The 15,000-nt window shown below is 40.1% G+C and overlaps 1 protein-coding gene across 1 annotated transcript in view; it reads right to left on the bottom strand.

Annotated features, from left to right (window-relative positions):
- Nucleotides 1–2,977: 2,977 nt before the first annotated feature.
- Nucleotides 2,978–15,000, bottom strand: part of LOC137969379 (alpha-L-fucosidase-like) — a 14,307-nt gene continuing 2,284 nt past the window's right edge. The window contains exons 2-8 of the mRNA XM_068815588.1: nucleotides 13,915–14,021; nucleotides 13,365–13,495; nucleotides 12,034–12,167; nucleotides 9,459–9,556; nucleotides 6,681–6,813; nucleotides 5,406–5,576; nucleotides 2,978–4,247 (exon numbers count right to left, since the gene is read on the bottom strand). Of these exons, the coding sequence (XP_068671689.1) occupies nucleotides 4,001–4,247; nucleotides 5,406–5,576; nucleotides 6,681–6,813; nucleotides 9,459–9,556; nucleotides 12,034–12,167; nucleotides 13,365–13,495; nucleotides 13,915–14,021 (1,021 nt within the window). The 3' untranslated portion in view covers nucleotides 2,978–4,000. The remainder of the gene's footprint in view (nucleotides 4,248–5,405; nucleotides 5,577–6,680; nucleotides 6,814–9,458; nucleotides 9,557–12,033; nucleotides 12,168–13,364; nucleotides 13,496–13,914; nucleotides 14,022–15,000) is intronic.

Below are 15,000 nucleotides of genomic sequence, written 5' to 3' on the forward strand. Positions count from 1 at the left end.
CCAAAAAGAATTCTGGGTAATTCTGCCATTCCATCTTCTGATTCTCATTTCCTGTCTTTTTTCCATAAGTGTCGGGTCACCCAGTCCTACCAGCAAAATACTGCATCGATAGTAGTTTCTAGCTTTCAAAACGTGTCCAAATTGTATCGGTAGGTCCTGGAATTCGTCCACAGAAAAGCCAGAGAGACAACTTCACTCGTCAACGGCCATGTTTTCAAGAGAGCATTTTAGGCATCCCAGTCTGCATGAAACCATCTCTCAGACATGCACGGTTCTTACGTTACGTTTATGACTGTAGAATCAACTGAAAGTTCAATTCCTGGTAAAAACCACAAAGTATGTTAATTTTGTTGGTAGGCTAGGTATCGGAGAGCCAGAACATTTACGCATCCGCTAACGGAATGTTTGAACAAGAGAGAAAAACGCAGTACTTCCTGACATGGCGCTGGAGCGTCGTACCAAACGAGTCATCCCGGGATTTCGGCCCGTGAGATCGCTTTTGGACGCAGTTGGCCCTTCGTTGCTTTCTGCTACCGACCTCGCCTCCCGATACGGCATTGAAAGAGAGATAAGTCGGCCCTTCTTCTTCTTCGGCAGTCCATCGCAGGCGATGACGACTGTTTATGTTAGGTGAGGCAGATTCTCTGATGGGCAGCCCGGCCCGCCCCTGAGCGACAGATCTTGTTGCAGCGACTACATGTATGTCCTGATGTTGCAGTGGAATGTCTTCTTTCATGAGCTCGCTGGTATTCCAGATGTCGTTCCTCCTCTATGCTTTTCACTGACTGTTTGACAGTGGCTCTTCAGAATCTTCTGTCCAAAGCATCTTGCTCCCAGGTTTCAGACTTGACATTTGCATTTTTTATGTGCCGCTTCAGCACTTCCTTGACGCGTAGCTTCTGTCCACCTTGCTTTCGCTTCCCTTCACTGAGCTCGCCATAGAGTACTGCCTTTGGCAGCCTTGAGTCTGGCATTCGCCGTACATGTCCAGCCCAGCGAAGTTGTGACGCTGTATGAGAGCTTGGACGCTTGGTGTCTCTGCTCTTCTGAGGACTTCAACATCAGGTACTCGATCTTGCCATCGTATCCCTTTTATCTGGCGCAGGTGGCGGATCTGGGATCTGGTCAGCCTTTTGGTGTGGCGTCGATAGAGGGTCATGGACTCTACTGAGTAGAGCAGTGATGGCAAGATGGCAGCGTTGTAGACCTTCACTTTCGTCTTTCGTTTGATGTCATGTTGAGACCACAAGCGCTTCTGCAAGGAGCCAAATGCTTCCGCGGCAGCTTAAGTGCGCCGCTCAACTTCAAGCTCGGCAGAGTTGGTGTCTGTGACTGCGCTACCAAGATAAGTGAAATGGCTAGACTTTTTCAAGGCATCACCATTGACAAGCACCTCTTGGCACTCAGAAGGCTCATCAGGAGGAGGTTGGTAGAGGAGTTCTGTTCTGGAGATATTGATCTTGAGACCAAAGAGTGTTGCTGCGGTCCACAATCTTTTGCATGTCTTGATGGTTGGTAGCGACCAGAGCTGAGTCGTCTGCATATAGCAGTTCCCTCACACAGAGCTCTCTGGTCTTGCTTGGGGCTTTCAGTCTGGACAGATTGAACAGCTTCCCATCTGATCTAGTCTTCACGAAGACTCCTTTGTTGAGGTTGGCTCCCATTGTCTCCAGTACTGCAGCAAGGTAAAGAATGAACAGGGTAGGGGCAAGCACACATCCTTGTTTGACACCATGGTTGACGGCGAAGGCTTCACTGATGTCTCCTGCCAAGGAGACTTTTCCAAGCATTCCTTCATGAAAGAGTTTGATAATCTTCACCACGTTCTCATGGCAGCCGTACACTTCCAGAACTTTCCAGAGTGTTTCCCGGTCCACAGTGTCGAAAGCCTTGGAGAAGTCAACAAAGACTGTGTAGAGAGGCTGGCGTTGTTCAATGGCTTTCTCTTGGAGCTGGCGAAGAGTGAAGATCATATCTGTTGTTGACCTACCAGCCCTGAAACCACATTGGCTTTCAGGGAGGACTTCTTCCGAAATAATCTTGATTCGGTTCAGAATGATGTTAACCAATATCTTCCCAGCGGTAGCCAACAGAGAAATGCCGCGGTGATTCCAACATTCGCTCCTCTGCCCTTTCTTCTTGTACACAGTAACAATTACTGCATCCTTGAAGTCCTGGGGGAGGCATTCCGTGTCCCAGCATGCATTGAACAACTCTAGGAGCCCAGTTTTGAGGCGGTTTCCCCCCATCCACACATCAGCAGGAATACTGTCCTGCCCTGGTGCTTTGCCACATCTTGTTGTCTTCAGTGCTTCATCAAGCACTTCTTCAGTGATTGGCACACTGAGGTCTTCTCTTGTTTGCCTTCTCTTGATCCCATGACTAGCACTTGGATCTGCTGTGCCCTGCTGGTTTAGCAGGTTGCAGAAATGCTCTTTCTACCGAGCTTTGATGGTCGCAGCAGAGTTTTCACGCAGGTGTCTGTTGTAGATCCTCGTCTTTTCATCAAGTAGTGGCAGCAGCAGTAATGGCTGCTGCCAGTGCCTGCTGATGTCCCTCGCTCTTCAGCTTCCCTACCTTCAAATTCTTTGATGGTGTCTTTGAAGGATCCTTCCTTCTAGGGAATATCAGTTGCAGTCTGAGCTGGGACCGGACCATGTAGTCGTCTGTTGAACACTCTGCGCCTCTCATTGCTTTCGTTGATAGAATCTCAGGCATGCAGGTCTTTCTGGTAACAACTTGGTCAAGCAGGTGTGAGTGAGTTGATCGTGGGTGTCTCCAAGTGAAGAAATTCTTGTCTGGCTGCTGGTCCCTAAGCCATATGAGACAAATCCCACGCCTACTCACAGCTCCAGACCGCCCTTGTCAATTTAGCGTAATAAATCGATCGCTTAAATTTTCAAGGGGAAAATTCATTTTGTCTGTCATATGGTAAGCACTGTTGTCGCAGATTACAAAGTGTGCGCACGCGCCCTGCTAAAGGTAACATAGAGACATGCATATACTTTATTTCATCTCGAATTTCAGAATAGCTACTAGGAGCTAATATCTTCAAGACATTACTTTTACAGCTAAAATGCATAGCATGTACAGATACATACTAAATACATAAAAAGAAAAGCCACTGTACAAAATGCGGCCCTGAATTATCTTATAAAACCAGTAAACTCATAGGTACGGAAAAATCAGCTACTGCATTCCGCAACTTGGCTGATAGGTACGAAAAAAGAACTAAGGCCATACCTGATTGTTCTAGGTTTATTGAGGGACAGAATGAAATTTCCGCGAAGATCATGCATAAGAGGAGGACGGGAGGGATAACGCATTTTTTATATAAGCAGAAAAACCCTTTTAAAAAAAACCTACTTTCATAAAGTAATATGAGGAAATTTTGAATGCTCTTATTGCCTACAGATGTAGAGTTTCATTTTAGTAGTAAGAGGACAGGTAATCTGCAAATATAAACCTCGCTATTCTCTTACTACATTATACCGTTTCTTTGACACGAGGATTACAGAGAAATGAAAACACAACTTAGTCGCGAATTTTCTATGATAAAACTTGTTCAGAAATCCAAAATCTACGTTAACAGCACACACCAGACCTACTCCTGAGTATCTGGCTCGAAATCTTTACCTCTTGCCGCGCTTTAGCCACTCGAGGAGGGCCAGTCTCGTGCTTCACAAGTTGCCTTATATTCTCGATGCTTTTCCCAAAATAATCCTATGCAGGACGCATCTTTGTACATTGCGCAAAACGTGACCCTACAACAGTGACCGCTGTACAGAATAACTGACTACATATCAATAATCGTGCAACAAATAGAATGATCGCAAAATATTTTTCGCTGTCGTTGTCGTTTTTCAAACTCCCAAATGACACCATCGGACTGATCAACTCAAGGGCAAATAACAGAAAAAAAAAGAAATTAAATTAACGAGTTACAAGGAATTTAAAACACATTCATTCAAAATGAGTCAGTACAAAATGCACACAAATTTCAATGGACACCAATCATTTTAAAAACCCAGGCCCACTGACAAGGTAACTCGGAAACAGATAGTCCAGGAATCATTATGGAAATTCCATTTTTATCTGAAAGGGGCATCCAAGGGATTTTAACGTCTGGTAGACCAAGAAGGGTGACAGTTGTAGACTCCGACGTAACGGGTACAGTGAGATTCAGAACCCCTGTTGAAGGCCACTCCAGGGCAATAGCATAAACAGCTTCATTTTTGCTTGTATACCTGCAAACAGCAATAGAGAGGGTTAACGAGGACAACCCGTAGGGAATGAAGTTCCAAGTGTTGTGGCTGTCCTTTGCGAGTGTACACTGTATGTATGGGTGGGTATAGCAGGTCCACATCAGCTGAATAGCTGCTAAAACTTCAACCAGCTCAAGCAAATTAGTCAGTATCAAAAATACCATAATACTTTTCGTTCGTCGCTCCAAAATTTTTGCATAAGCATTGTTTCCAGTTTCTCTTGGGACCATTGTAAGTCCCAAGAGAAAATAAAAACGATGCTTAGTATTATGGTATTTTTGATACTGTCTAATAAATAACAAACAAACTCCAAAAAACTCTTTTCCCCATTAGGCTTTATGATTAACAAAATAAGTGGATTGAGCGGATTTATAATAAAAACAAATTCCGATGATGACTGGTTTTTGAGGGGAACATATCAGTCAAATCGGCAGCTGAATACAGCTTTTCCCAAAAGAGCACAAGGAGCACACAAACACAAAAGCATTCCTCTGAGAGCACTTCCCAAAGGGGCTCAAATAGTGAAATATAAGCATCATCAAGCCCCTCTTAACCTTCTTAACTCTTACATCGACTGTATCTACAAAAACAGACGACAGACTTCACACAGAGGCCCCCTAACCCAATCCCTCCAGTGGACAAACACAGCAACAAAAACCCAAAATTTAAAAATAACACGACTGCTTACATTAACTCATGACCGCACGGGGATATGAAATTTAGCCAAATTCAGCGGCTCGAAAGTCCCGATAACTTTTCGCGCCCGAAAAGCCACTTATGAGACTGCCACCCACTTGTTTTGATAAACTAGTCTTTTAACATAAGTTTTGTTTTCGAGACCACAAAAAGCAAAATGATTGTAAAGACCTCGTCGTTCTTAAGATGCAGAGGGAATTGTGACATCGCAAAAAAGACCCGAGCGAAACGTTAAAATAACCCCTTAAAACACTGAAGGAAGGTCTGAATAAAACAGGAAATACCAAAGGAGGCAGGGATGGGCAAAATTGAAGAATATTAAAATGAATTGTAATTTCTGGGTTAATGCTAAGGTGCATAGCGAGTAGGGGCGTGACAGAGTCTTTAACAAGACATCTGCGTCTCATCAATCGCAAGGCTGAGCATAGAAGCTTTGCATCTTACCATATGTCAGGGGTAACGGTATCATTCTGTGCCCTCCAAGGCTTGCTGGCATAGATAGCTTCACCATTCACCCGCAACCAGTCTCCCATTTGTTCAAGTCGTTCTTGGAAAATAGGATCAATCCTTCCATCTGCTGTAGGTCCTACATTCATCAGCATGTTGCCACCACAGCTGAAAAAAAAAAAGATATGCAAGTGACAAACAATTAGTGGCCTTAAGCACTGACAGTTAAAAAGAATCGTCATCTTCACTAAGAAAATTCCTCACTTTTCATTTAAGAAGGTTGCAACTTTTCATAAATTTCTTGAAAAAATTATTTGTTCCCTTCCTTTTTCTGTGGATGTAGCAGCCCTGAATTTTTATTGATTCAAATGGGATGAAGTAAGAGGGAAATATAAAGAGCTACATGTATTGGACGTACAAACTAGTTTTAATTATTATTACATTAAATAAGAGATGTGTCAAAAGCAAACAGGTTTATCTATTTTAACAGATTCTGAAAGAAAGTTGAAAGATAGAAGTGATCGTTGCATGTATCTGGGCAATTTAAGACAGTGTCTCTTCCAGGTGATCTGGTGACGTAATTCGGAGGACTGGGGAGAAACATTTTAACGCCGTATCCCACAACCGCGCACGGCCTTATTTTCGAATTCAACATGGCAGAGGCAAGGTTAGATCTTGTCGGGTCAACTTGAATGTTCATTCAGTAACAGGAAATGTGGTAGACACGTGATGATCTGTTGAGTTTTGGCGATGGCAATAATTGATGGCAATACTGCAGGGAGTTTGGAAACAACACCTAAGGCCGCGCGCGGTTGTGGGATACGGGATTAAAATTTTTCTCCCCAGTCCTCCGAATTACGTCACCAGATCACCTGGTTATAGACACCTGAAAAATTCATTCGGCTTCAACGGGATTCAAGCACAGGACCTGTGTTATGCCAGTGCAATGCTCTACCAACAGAGCGATGAAGCCACTCAGTTGGGAGCAGGTCAATTTGAAGCCCCCTGAATTTTTCAGGTGTCTATAAAAGACAATTTTGCTTAAATCGTCCAGATACATGTAAGTGCGAGAATGACAACTTTCTTTCTTCTACAGCCTGCACTTCAAATATACATTCTGTCAAAAAACGTTGAACTAAAAGACTTGTTTACTCACTTTTCAATTTAGAAAATAAATTTCTCACTTTACTCAACACTAGATAAAGGGTTCGGATGAAAAAAAAAAATTCAAAGAAGTAAAGTAATTACAATATTCATTTACATGTATCTAACCTCACAGTTGATGCCAGGATAGAGGTCAAGTCATCCATTGTGAGAAAATCTGACACAACTGTGTTTCTGCGGTATCCCCATGACTTCTTATCCACTGTCATGGCATCTTCCCATTTGTGCTTCTTTAAGATTCCTGAAGATAGATAATGTACATGTAAAAAACGGTTCAATACCACCAAAGCCATTATTGTTTAATGTGCCTCAATTATTTAAGAACAAAAATCTAATTAAATAACTACGTCAATGAGATAATCATAACTATGTCGTGCTTCAATGTTATCCTTGGTTTAAATTCTATTTTCTGTTCTTTCAATCTCATCATCCTACATTATTATACCCAAGAACATTACTACTTAGTGTAATATTTACATAATAATTGTTAAATGTAAAATTTAAACAAAATATTAATTTGAACTACAACATGTCCATGAAAAAAACAATATACACAACATCTGACTTTACCTGAATATTAACATTATAACAATAGTTATAATGTACGCTCTGTTCATCAATTAAAGCAGCACGGAATTAAGACCAAAGAAGTGTACAATAGAGTGAAGGAAGAGGTTAGTAGAAGGATGAAGATCATAACTAAGACAGAGTTGAATGACAAGAACTTGATCAGAGCTATAAATACCAAAGTGATACCTGTATCAGCATACCCAATAAATGTGTGCAAATTCACTCAATCTGAACTTACAGAACTACATCAAGTCATTAAAAGAGAGTTGAGAAAGAACAACATGCACATGAAAGAACAACAAGAACAACCACGCACCAGTGGCTCAGTTGGTTGAGCACCGGACTATCACGCGGGAGGTCGCGAGTTCAACTCCGGCCGGACCAACACTCAGGGTCTTTAAATAACTGAGGAGAAAGTGCTGCCTTTAATTTGTAACTACATCTGCAAATGGTTAGACTTTCAAGTCTTCTCGGATAAGGACGATAAGCCAGAGGTCCCGTCTCACAATCCTTAAATGTTAATAATCCTGTGGGACGTAAAAGAACCCACACACTTGTCGCTAAGAGTAGGGCACGTAGTTCCCGGTGTTGTGGTCTGTCTTTTGTTGTGTATCATGGTTGGGAGGGTAAAAAAGGGGCCACAGTAATTGGCGCAAGCTGTTGTGGCGCTCTGCCAGCTTGACTGGCAAAGTTAATAAAAATAAAATACATGCTAGGACGACAAGCAAGCGATGAAAGATTGCACGTGAAGAGGAGTGCAGGAGGTAGAGGTCTGAAATCACTAACGGATGTATCTGAAGACTGAGACATGTTACATGTCGATGTCTGACAACAGATGGGTCCAGGCAGCCTGGAAATGAGAAACAATGAAAGAGAACAACTCAATTAAGGATGAAGCAATAACGACAATGCAATCGAAATTGCTGCCGTCCTCAATATTTGAGTGACTTTGTTCTTAGTGATTAGTTCTTGAAGACATTGCAGACTGAACTAAACTGTTCATCAGTCTTGATATTCTGTTTTATTGATGTTACACTTAGTGGGGGAGTGTGGTATCCTTAGTAACCACTCCTTGTAACTTAACTGAAGGTTGGATCTTTGAGTAATCAAGCACGTGTTTCCGAAGTTCTCTGAAATAAAAGGGTATATAAAGCATCACTGCGTGTGGACCCAGAATATTACAACTGTTAACATGATTGTGGTCTCCGTGGTGATTCACAAACTTTGAATGGTATCAGGAAATTTGGCTAGCCACCTGGAGAAGATTGGAGTCACTTCAAAGATAGAGACTCTAAAAGAAGGCGGCTTTGCTTGGAACTGAAAGATTGCTTTGAAAAGTTCGAGTTAAGAACGAAACCAAAAACAACGTGCACACAATTCCACGTGCCGACAATGACCAAAAATAGGGCATGCGAAAAACTGAAACACAACACCTTCTTAAACTGCAAACAAAAAACCCAAAGAAATCAAGTGGTGTCACACAAAAATAGTAACACAACTGTAACATAAAGAATATCAATAGGGTATGCCAGTCAATTTGCAGCAAAGACCATTGAAACTTGGTAGGCTAATAGTTCTACAGGCAACACACCTACTGCTGTAAAGAAATTGGTTTCCATGGCAACTCACTCTTTTCCAGTCCACTCCAACCTGATTTCAATGTTCTTGGTGATCTTCAAGCTAGAAAAACACTTAACAAGGCCACAAACTCGATCTAACATTCTTGTAAGCTTGCAGGATCAAGCAGAAGAGGCACCATTTGCAAATATGAAAATAGAATGCCAAATGTGGCCAGCAAAGCCTTTAACATCAGGGAGGTCTGGAACCCAGTAAGGTAACAAAACTGGTATGCTCATATTGTCGAGCACATCTACTAGAATCGTACTGCAAAGAATAAAGCATTTCTGATAGAAATTTGCTGAGATATCTTTTTTCATCATGTATTTGATCAAAATTCGTTTGAGTTTATGACGTCATCACTTGGCTAATTAATTTTTGCATATTTTAAAAACTTGAATACCTCTGGAACAAAAAGAGATATTTGAAAATAGTAAACAGCATTCTAACTTCTTCTTGTACACTCAAACTACATGTTTATGTCTTAAAATGGCTTAGATAAGAAAGATGCAAATTTCGTCATAGTAGCACTTTAAGCTCTGCAGATAACTTTTTAACAAAAAAATTCCTGAAATTGAAAAGTTGTCACAATCCTGAAACTGAGAAGCCAAGAGCAATAACAGGTGATTTATGATCTTACCTTTTAAGTTTCTTAAGTACCAATCATGTTTAATAATTAAGACAGACTTCTGTACATACCTGGGTTATATCTGTCATCACAGGTATAGGTGCCTCCATGGCGACATCTGCAACCTTTACCCCAACGGTCATTAACCACAACAGTATCCTTAACAGGGCTAATAAAACATGTGATGCCAAAAACATAATTAGACAACAATGGTTACCTGTTGAAAATCAGACATAGTTTGATGCTACCCTGGTTTGAAGATGATGACGAACTGGAACCTGGGCAAATGTCATGACCAGTAATCATTATGCCAAGGGAATTTCAGTGTTAAGCTGTCTTTAAAGGTGGCAAGCGATAATATGAAATTGTGACCATATTTAACTGACACCTATTTGCAACTTATTACAGTCAAGATTACAGTCAAGCTATGTCACGCATGACCAGTTAAGTTTTGAAATTTGAACTGAGTATTGAAATCTGCATGCCAGTTTTGAACTTTGCTCTCAAGATTCACAATTCCAGTGGATATTTCCTTGATATATTGAAACTACATGTAATTAGCTATGAACTTTCACATCATTATAAAAATCAATAAATGGTGTTGGAAAAGTGAAAACTATTTCAAGTGTTTGGTGAATTATCAAGCCTTGGGAGCTCCAAAGAGGAATAATTGAAATATTCATTTCAGTCTTGTGGATACTGGTCACATGACATGACATAGCTTGACTGTAAAAGAAATGGACGTTAAGAGATAAAAACTGAGAAAGAATGCTTTAAGCCATATACAGGTATCAAGTGAAGCTAAGATCCTCGCAGTTATGTACACAAATTCAGCAATTGCTTAGAGAAGCCTGAAAAATTCAGGAGTGTCACACTGGTATGACGAGGTCACAGGTTAAAACCCTGTTGAAGTCCTGAATTTTTCAGGCTTCTCTAAGCAATTGCTAAAATTGCGTTCATAACTGCGAGGATCACAGCTTCACTTGATTTAATATCTGCAGTTACTATTAGTAACAGTACTCGAGTAGCGAAAAGTGATGCTTTCTTTCATTTTATTCCCAAATAAATATTTCTTCAAGTTGCATTTGCTAACTTTATCATTGCCTTCTCTGTCCGACTAGTTGGGTGATACTAAAACAAATAGACTCTTCGCCCTCAAGGGCCATAGCCCTTGAGGGCTACGGATCTAATTGTTAATTATTATTATTATTATTGTTATCAAAAACAACATTACATTGTGGAGTATTTTTTCAGTGTTTGTTTGTTCTTTGTTTGACTCCAGGCGCTAGTACAATAAATAATAACAATGATAATGATAATGATAATGATAATGATAATCCTTTAAAAGCAATTTAGAGCAGTTAATAGCAACTAATTATAAGAGTGCCTGTGTTGCTTGTGGTGAGTGGTTAGGTTTGTAGGCGCACATGCAGTAGTTCCATACATTGTACTTGCGATGTACGTTCTGGTCCAGGTGATCTGGTGACGTAATTCAGAGGACTGGGGAGAAAATTGTTAACGCCGTGTGCCACAACCGCGTGTGACCTTGAATGTTATTTCCAAATTCAACATGGAAGAGGAGAGGTTATATTTCGGCGGTTTCCGCTTGAATGTTCATTCAGTAACAGGAAATGTAGGAGACACGGAATGATCTGTTGAGTTTTGGCAATGGAAACAAAACCTAAGGCCGCGCGCGGTTGTGGGATATGGCATTAAAACTTTTCTTCCCAGTCCTCCAAATTATGTCACCAGATCACCTGAGTAGGATGAGGAGTTGGTTTTGGTGTCCCCTCCCCAATCCCTCCCTTTTTTTACTGATAGTTCAGTGTGATGGGTGCCTGTTTTTTAAAATTCCTGGAGTGGGGGATCACGGCTGGGTTTGCAGCATTGTGCCAGTCATGAGGGTGTTATTTTTAATAATTATTTGAAATGTGGCAAAGAAAGCACCATCTATCTTTACAGACCTTGCCTCACATTACTCTCGTGATGTTTTCAATTACGTTAATCTCCTTTAAGTGAATTATTGAAAGAGTTTGTATGATCTTCCTTGATGTTCAAAAATGAACACAAATATTACAGTATCTCTAGTCTATGACATTCTGTTTCTGCATAACTAACCAGCAATGATAATGCTGATATATGTATGACTTTCATGCCGTGAATCAAAATAATATATAATTATAACAGCTTATCAGACATTTCAACCCTCCAGATTTGATGTGTTGCCTCCCGCTCTCCCGATTTTTTATCATTATTCTCCTGGTTTATCATGAAATTCTGCAAACAAGAAAAAATGCTTATCTAAAGAGTGTTTTTCTGCAATCTGACTGTAAAATGTTACGTATTTCACTTTCCAATATCCTATGTCTCGCCCAGTCTCTCCATTGAACACTCTGTGTTGTGCAGAACCATAAGGCCAGCAGTCTTACTCCAGTTAGCAGCTCCAAAAATGCATTGGCAAATGGATTGACAAGCATTGGCAAGAATAAAGACCTTATACAATATGACAAAAATGATGTCAAAATGCAGGAAATGCCACTTGAGAGAAACTAAATTTTATACCTTCCCCTATTTTCCCCCTATATTTCTATCCTTCCTGTACATTTTCCCTCTTCCATTCTTGCCCTTATTCTAAAAATAACTCACCTATCATTATACAGCCATGCCAGAAAATTTGTGCTATTCCAGTAGGTGTCTGTGGCCTCCCATTCACCATCAGACCAGATATATTCTGGCTTGTAAGTGTTAACAATGTCATACAACTGAGGGAGTGCAATTTGCTACAGAATAAAATATAATGTTAGTTCATAATTTTCATTTAATCCTACATTGTTTTTTAGCCATCCCTAACGGAGTTTCTCCCTTCAAAAGAAGATTACTTAATATTATTTTGTTAACAACCTCAGTCTATGTCCACTTAAAAACTAATATTGTCCCTATTTTAATATATAATAATATTTTGCCCTGATCTTTAGGCTGTTAGGTAAATTGCATTTTTAGTACATGGTTTATTTAAAGAGGAGGCCTCCCCTTGTAATTTAAGCCTGGTGGTTTTTGGAGGTCTCCTTGCCACCATCATTTAATTTTAGATAACGGTACTTATTATGTAATATGTTGATCCTCTAGTAATCCAGGTATTCTCGAGGCCCTCCCAGGGGGGGAGGGGGGTCCTTGTTTTTTAAGGTTATACTGAAAAGTCAAGCATTTTCTTGCAAGAAAAGGCTTGGCAAATCATTCACAAAAATAATACTTTGGAGGGCAAAGAGAGAAATTGCATGCCTTGACCAAAGGGTGTAAGTAGCCTGTACGAAAAACTCCTATCATTAGGACACCGATTGAAGAGATCAGCGTATAAAATGTATCATTGCTGTCCGAAGGAAAGCACAGATGAAAAACTTTAAGAAAGCCAGACATAACAGCATCCCAGCAGTGTTCGGCAAAAGCCTACCAGACGAGTGAGGATAATGTGCGAGCCAGTGAGCCATGCATACAGCTGCGAACCATGCAAGCCATGGCTGCAAGTCAGGTGAGCCAACATGGTGAGCCATGCAAGTCAACATGCGAGTCACACAGTTACTGAAAGCTTCATGTAACTGTTTTAAAATGGGTGCTTGGACTTAAATGTACTGTTTATTTGCATGGCTCGCTAACTCCTAGATTATCCAGCCCATTTGAGACCATTGCTTTCAGAGGGAGTAAACTGGCTGGTAAATGGGGTCACAAAATAATACAGTATAAGCACTAAAAACCTTCAGTTCATGTAAATAAAGATTAAACACATTGAAACCTGTTGTTGATCATTGCTTTCAGTAGAAACTACATGAATAGGCCTGAAATATTATTTTGGGGGTGCATGCAGCTATAATATTTATACACAAGTTTTTGCACTCCTTTTTTGTTGGCCTCTAACAGATTTTAGTAGAATCTAATAGAGATATAGGACTGGAGTAACATTATAATAGTATAATTATACTTACTCTAACGTAATCCTGAGTCTTAAAGCCACTTGCTTTGTCTTTAAGGTACAGTGGGTGAAACCACTCAAACAGAGAAAAATACAATCCAAATGTGATGTTGGTACGCTTCCTGATGGATGTTGAAAGCTCAGCTGAAAAGTGGACACCAAAAACTCACTTTCTTTGGGAAAAATAAAATTATGCAGTAAATTATTACATGTATCTTTGCAAAGGAAATCTGCATGGAAACAAAATATCCCCTTGAGGTCAGACTTAAACAATAATGATATATATCATTAATTGTACAATTTTGATCTGGGAGCCTTGAAAGATCTTGAAAGATCTTGAAAGATCTTGAAAAGCTCCCATCTACAAAGAACTTTTTAGTCTAAACACGCTTTTAAAAAACATCTGACTGTGTATAGCTCCTCCAAGATTCTGTGATGGTTTTACCAGGGGAACGATCATTGGTCTGGGTCTGTGTCCCCTAGTGTATAAAGGGTAATTGTTTAACTCCCATGCAGTGCTTCCTATGATTTACAGTATGTGGAAGATCAGATTCGATCCCTACCTATGAGATCCCTATGGGGACCATTGTCGACAGAGTTCCAGTTCCAAGATACATCTGACTTCCAGTTTGTAAAACCTTCATGGTGCTTGCTTGTCAAAACATAATATCTGGAAAATACAAAGAGAACATTTATTTAATTTTACGTTTGATGTTGTCCTTCAGCAGCATAAAATTATTTGAATAATAAACAATTAATACACTGTTTGAGTGAGGCCTCACAGTGCATTTGAAAACTTTAATCTAAGTTTTCGCTGATCTTAATGGCATCATCAGGGAACAAGAAAATATACAGCACAGTGAATTAAAGAGCAATGAAGGTGACAATAATACACTAATAGTATATACAACTGTAAATGATACTGCGTGCGTGTGATATATTGAAATCTCTATTTGCACACTATCAATGAATCAGCCCTACTGAGAAATTGAAAGATCAACTTCATCCACAGCAAACATGCAGTACATGCATACAACAAAGATGCTCTACCTTCGCTTCAACTGATACCCAGAAAACATCATACTTTTTAGATGAAACCAGGAAACCACCTCAACAATGAGCCCTCAACATCCCTAATAAAGAATGGTCGTATCTAAAGATCCTGCTCATCTCACAACAACTCAAAACACAAGATTACAAACATCTTTTGCCAGGCAGGCCGACTATGTGCTGCCCACAAATCCTGCACACTATGACAAGCACTCTTCAACTTCACCATGCACTGAAAGCAAATGCACCAGAGCAAACTGCCCAATTCTAGATTCTAATTTATGCTTAAGAAAAAACACCGTTTACCAGTCAAGAGATAACATGAAATGTAAACAATTTTTACATTGGAAGCACTATATACGTTTTCTTCATGACAGCATAAAAGAAAAAGTGATGCCAATTCCTAAGTAAAGAAACACATGTTAAAGTGTCAGAAGCGAATTTAACAACAACAGCATCTATGTTAGATTTTTCTTTGGGTTTCCAGATCCTGCAAAGTATAGTCATTGTCAAGGGTCTTCTGCTACTTGAATGATATTATTGTAACTAAACTGGCTAGCACTGTTGGGGAGGCTTGAGGATTACAACTTTAATAAAGA

Source organism: Montipora foliosa, chromosome 9 (assembly GCF_036669935.1).
Source record: "Montipora foliosa isolate CH-2021 chromosome 9, ASM3666993v2, whole genome shotgun sequence".
NCBI classification, from domain to species: domain Eukaryota; kingdom Metazoa; phylum Cnidaria; class Anthozoa; order Scleractinia; family Acroporidae; genus Montipora; species Montipora foliosa.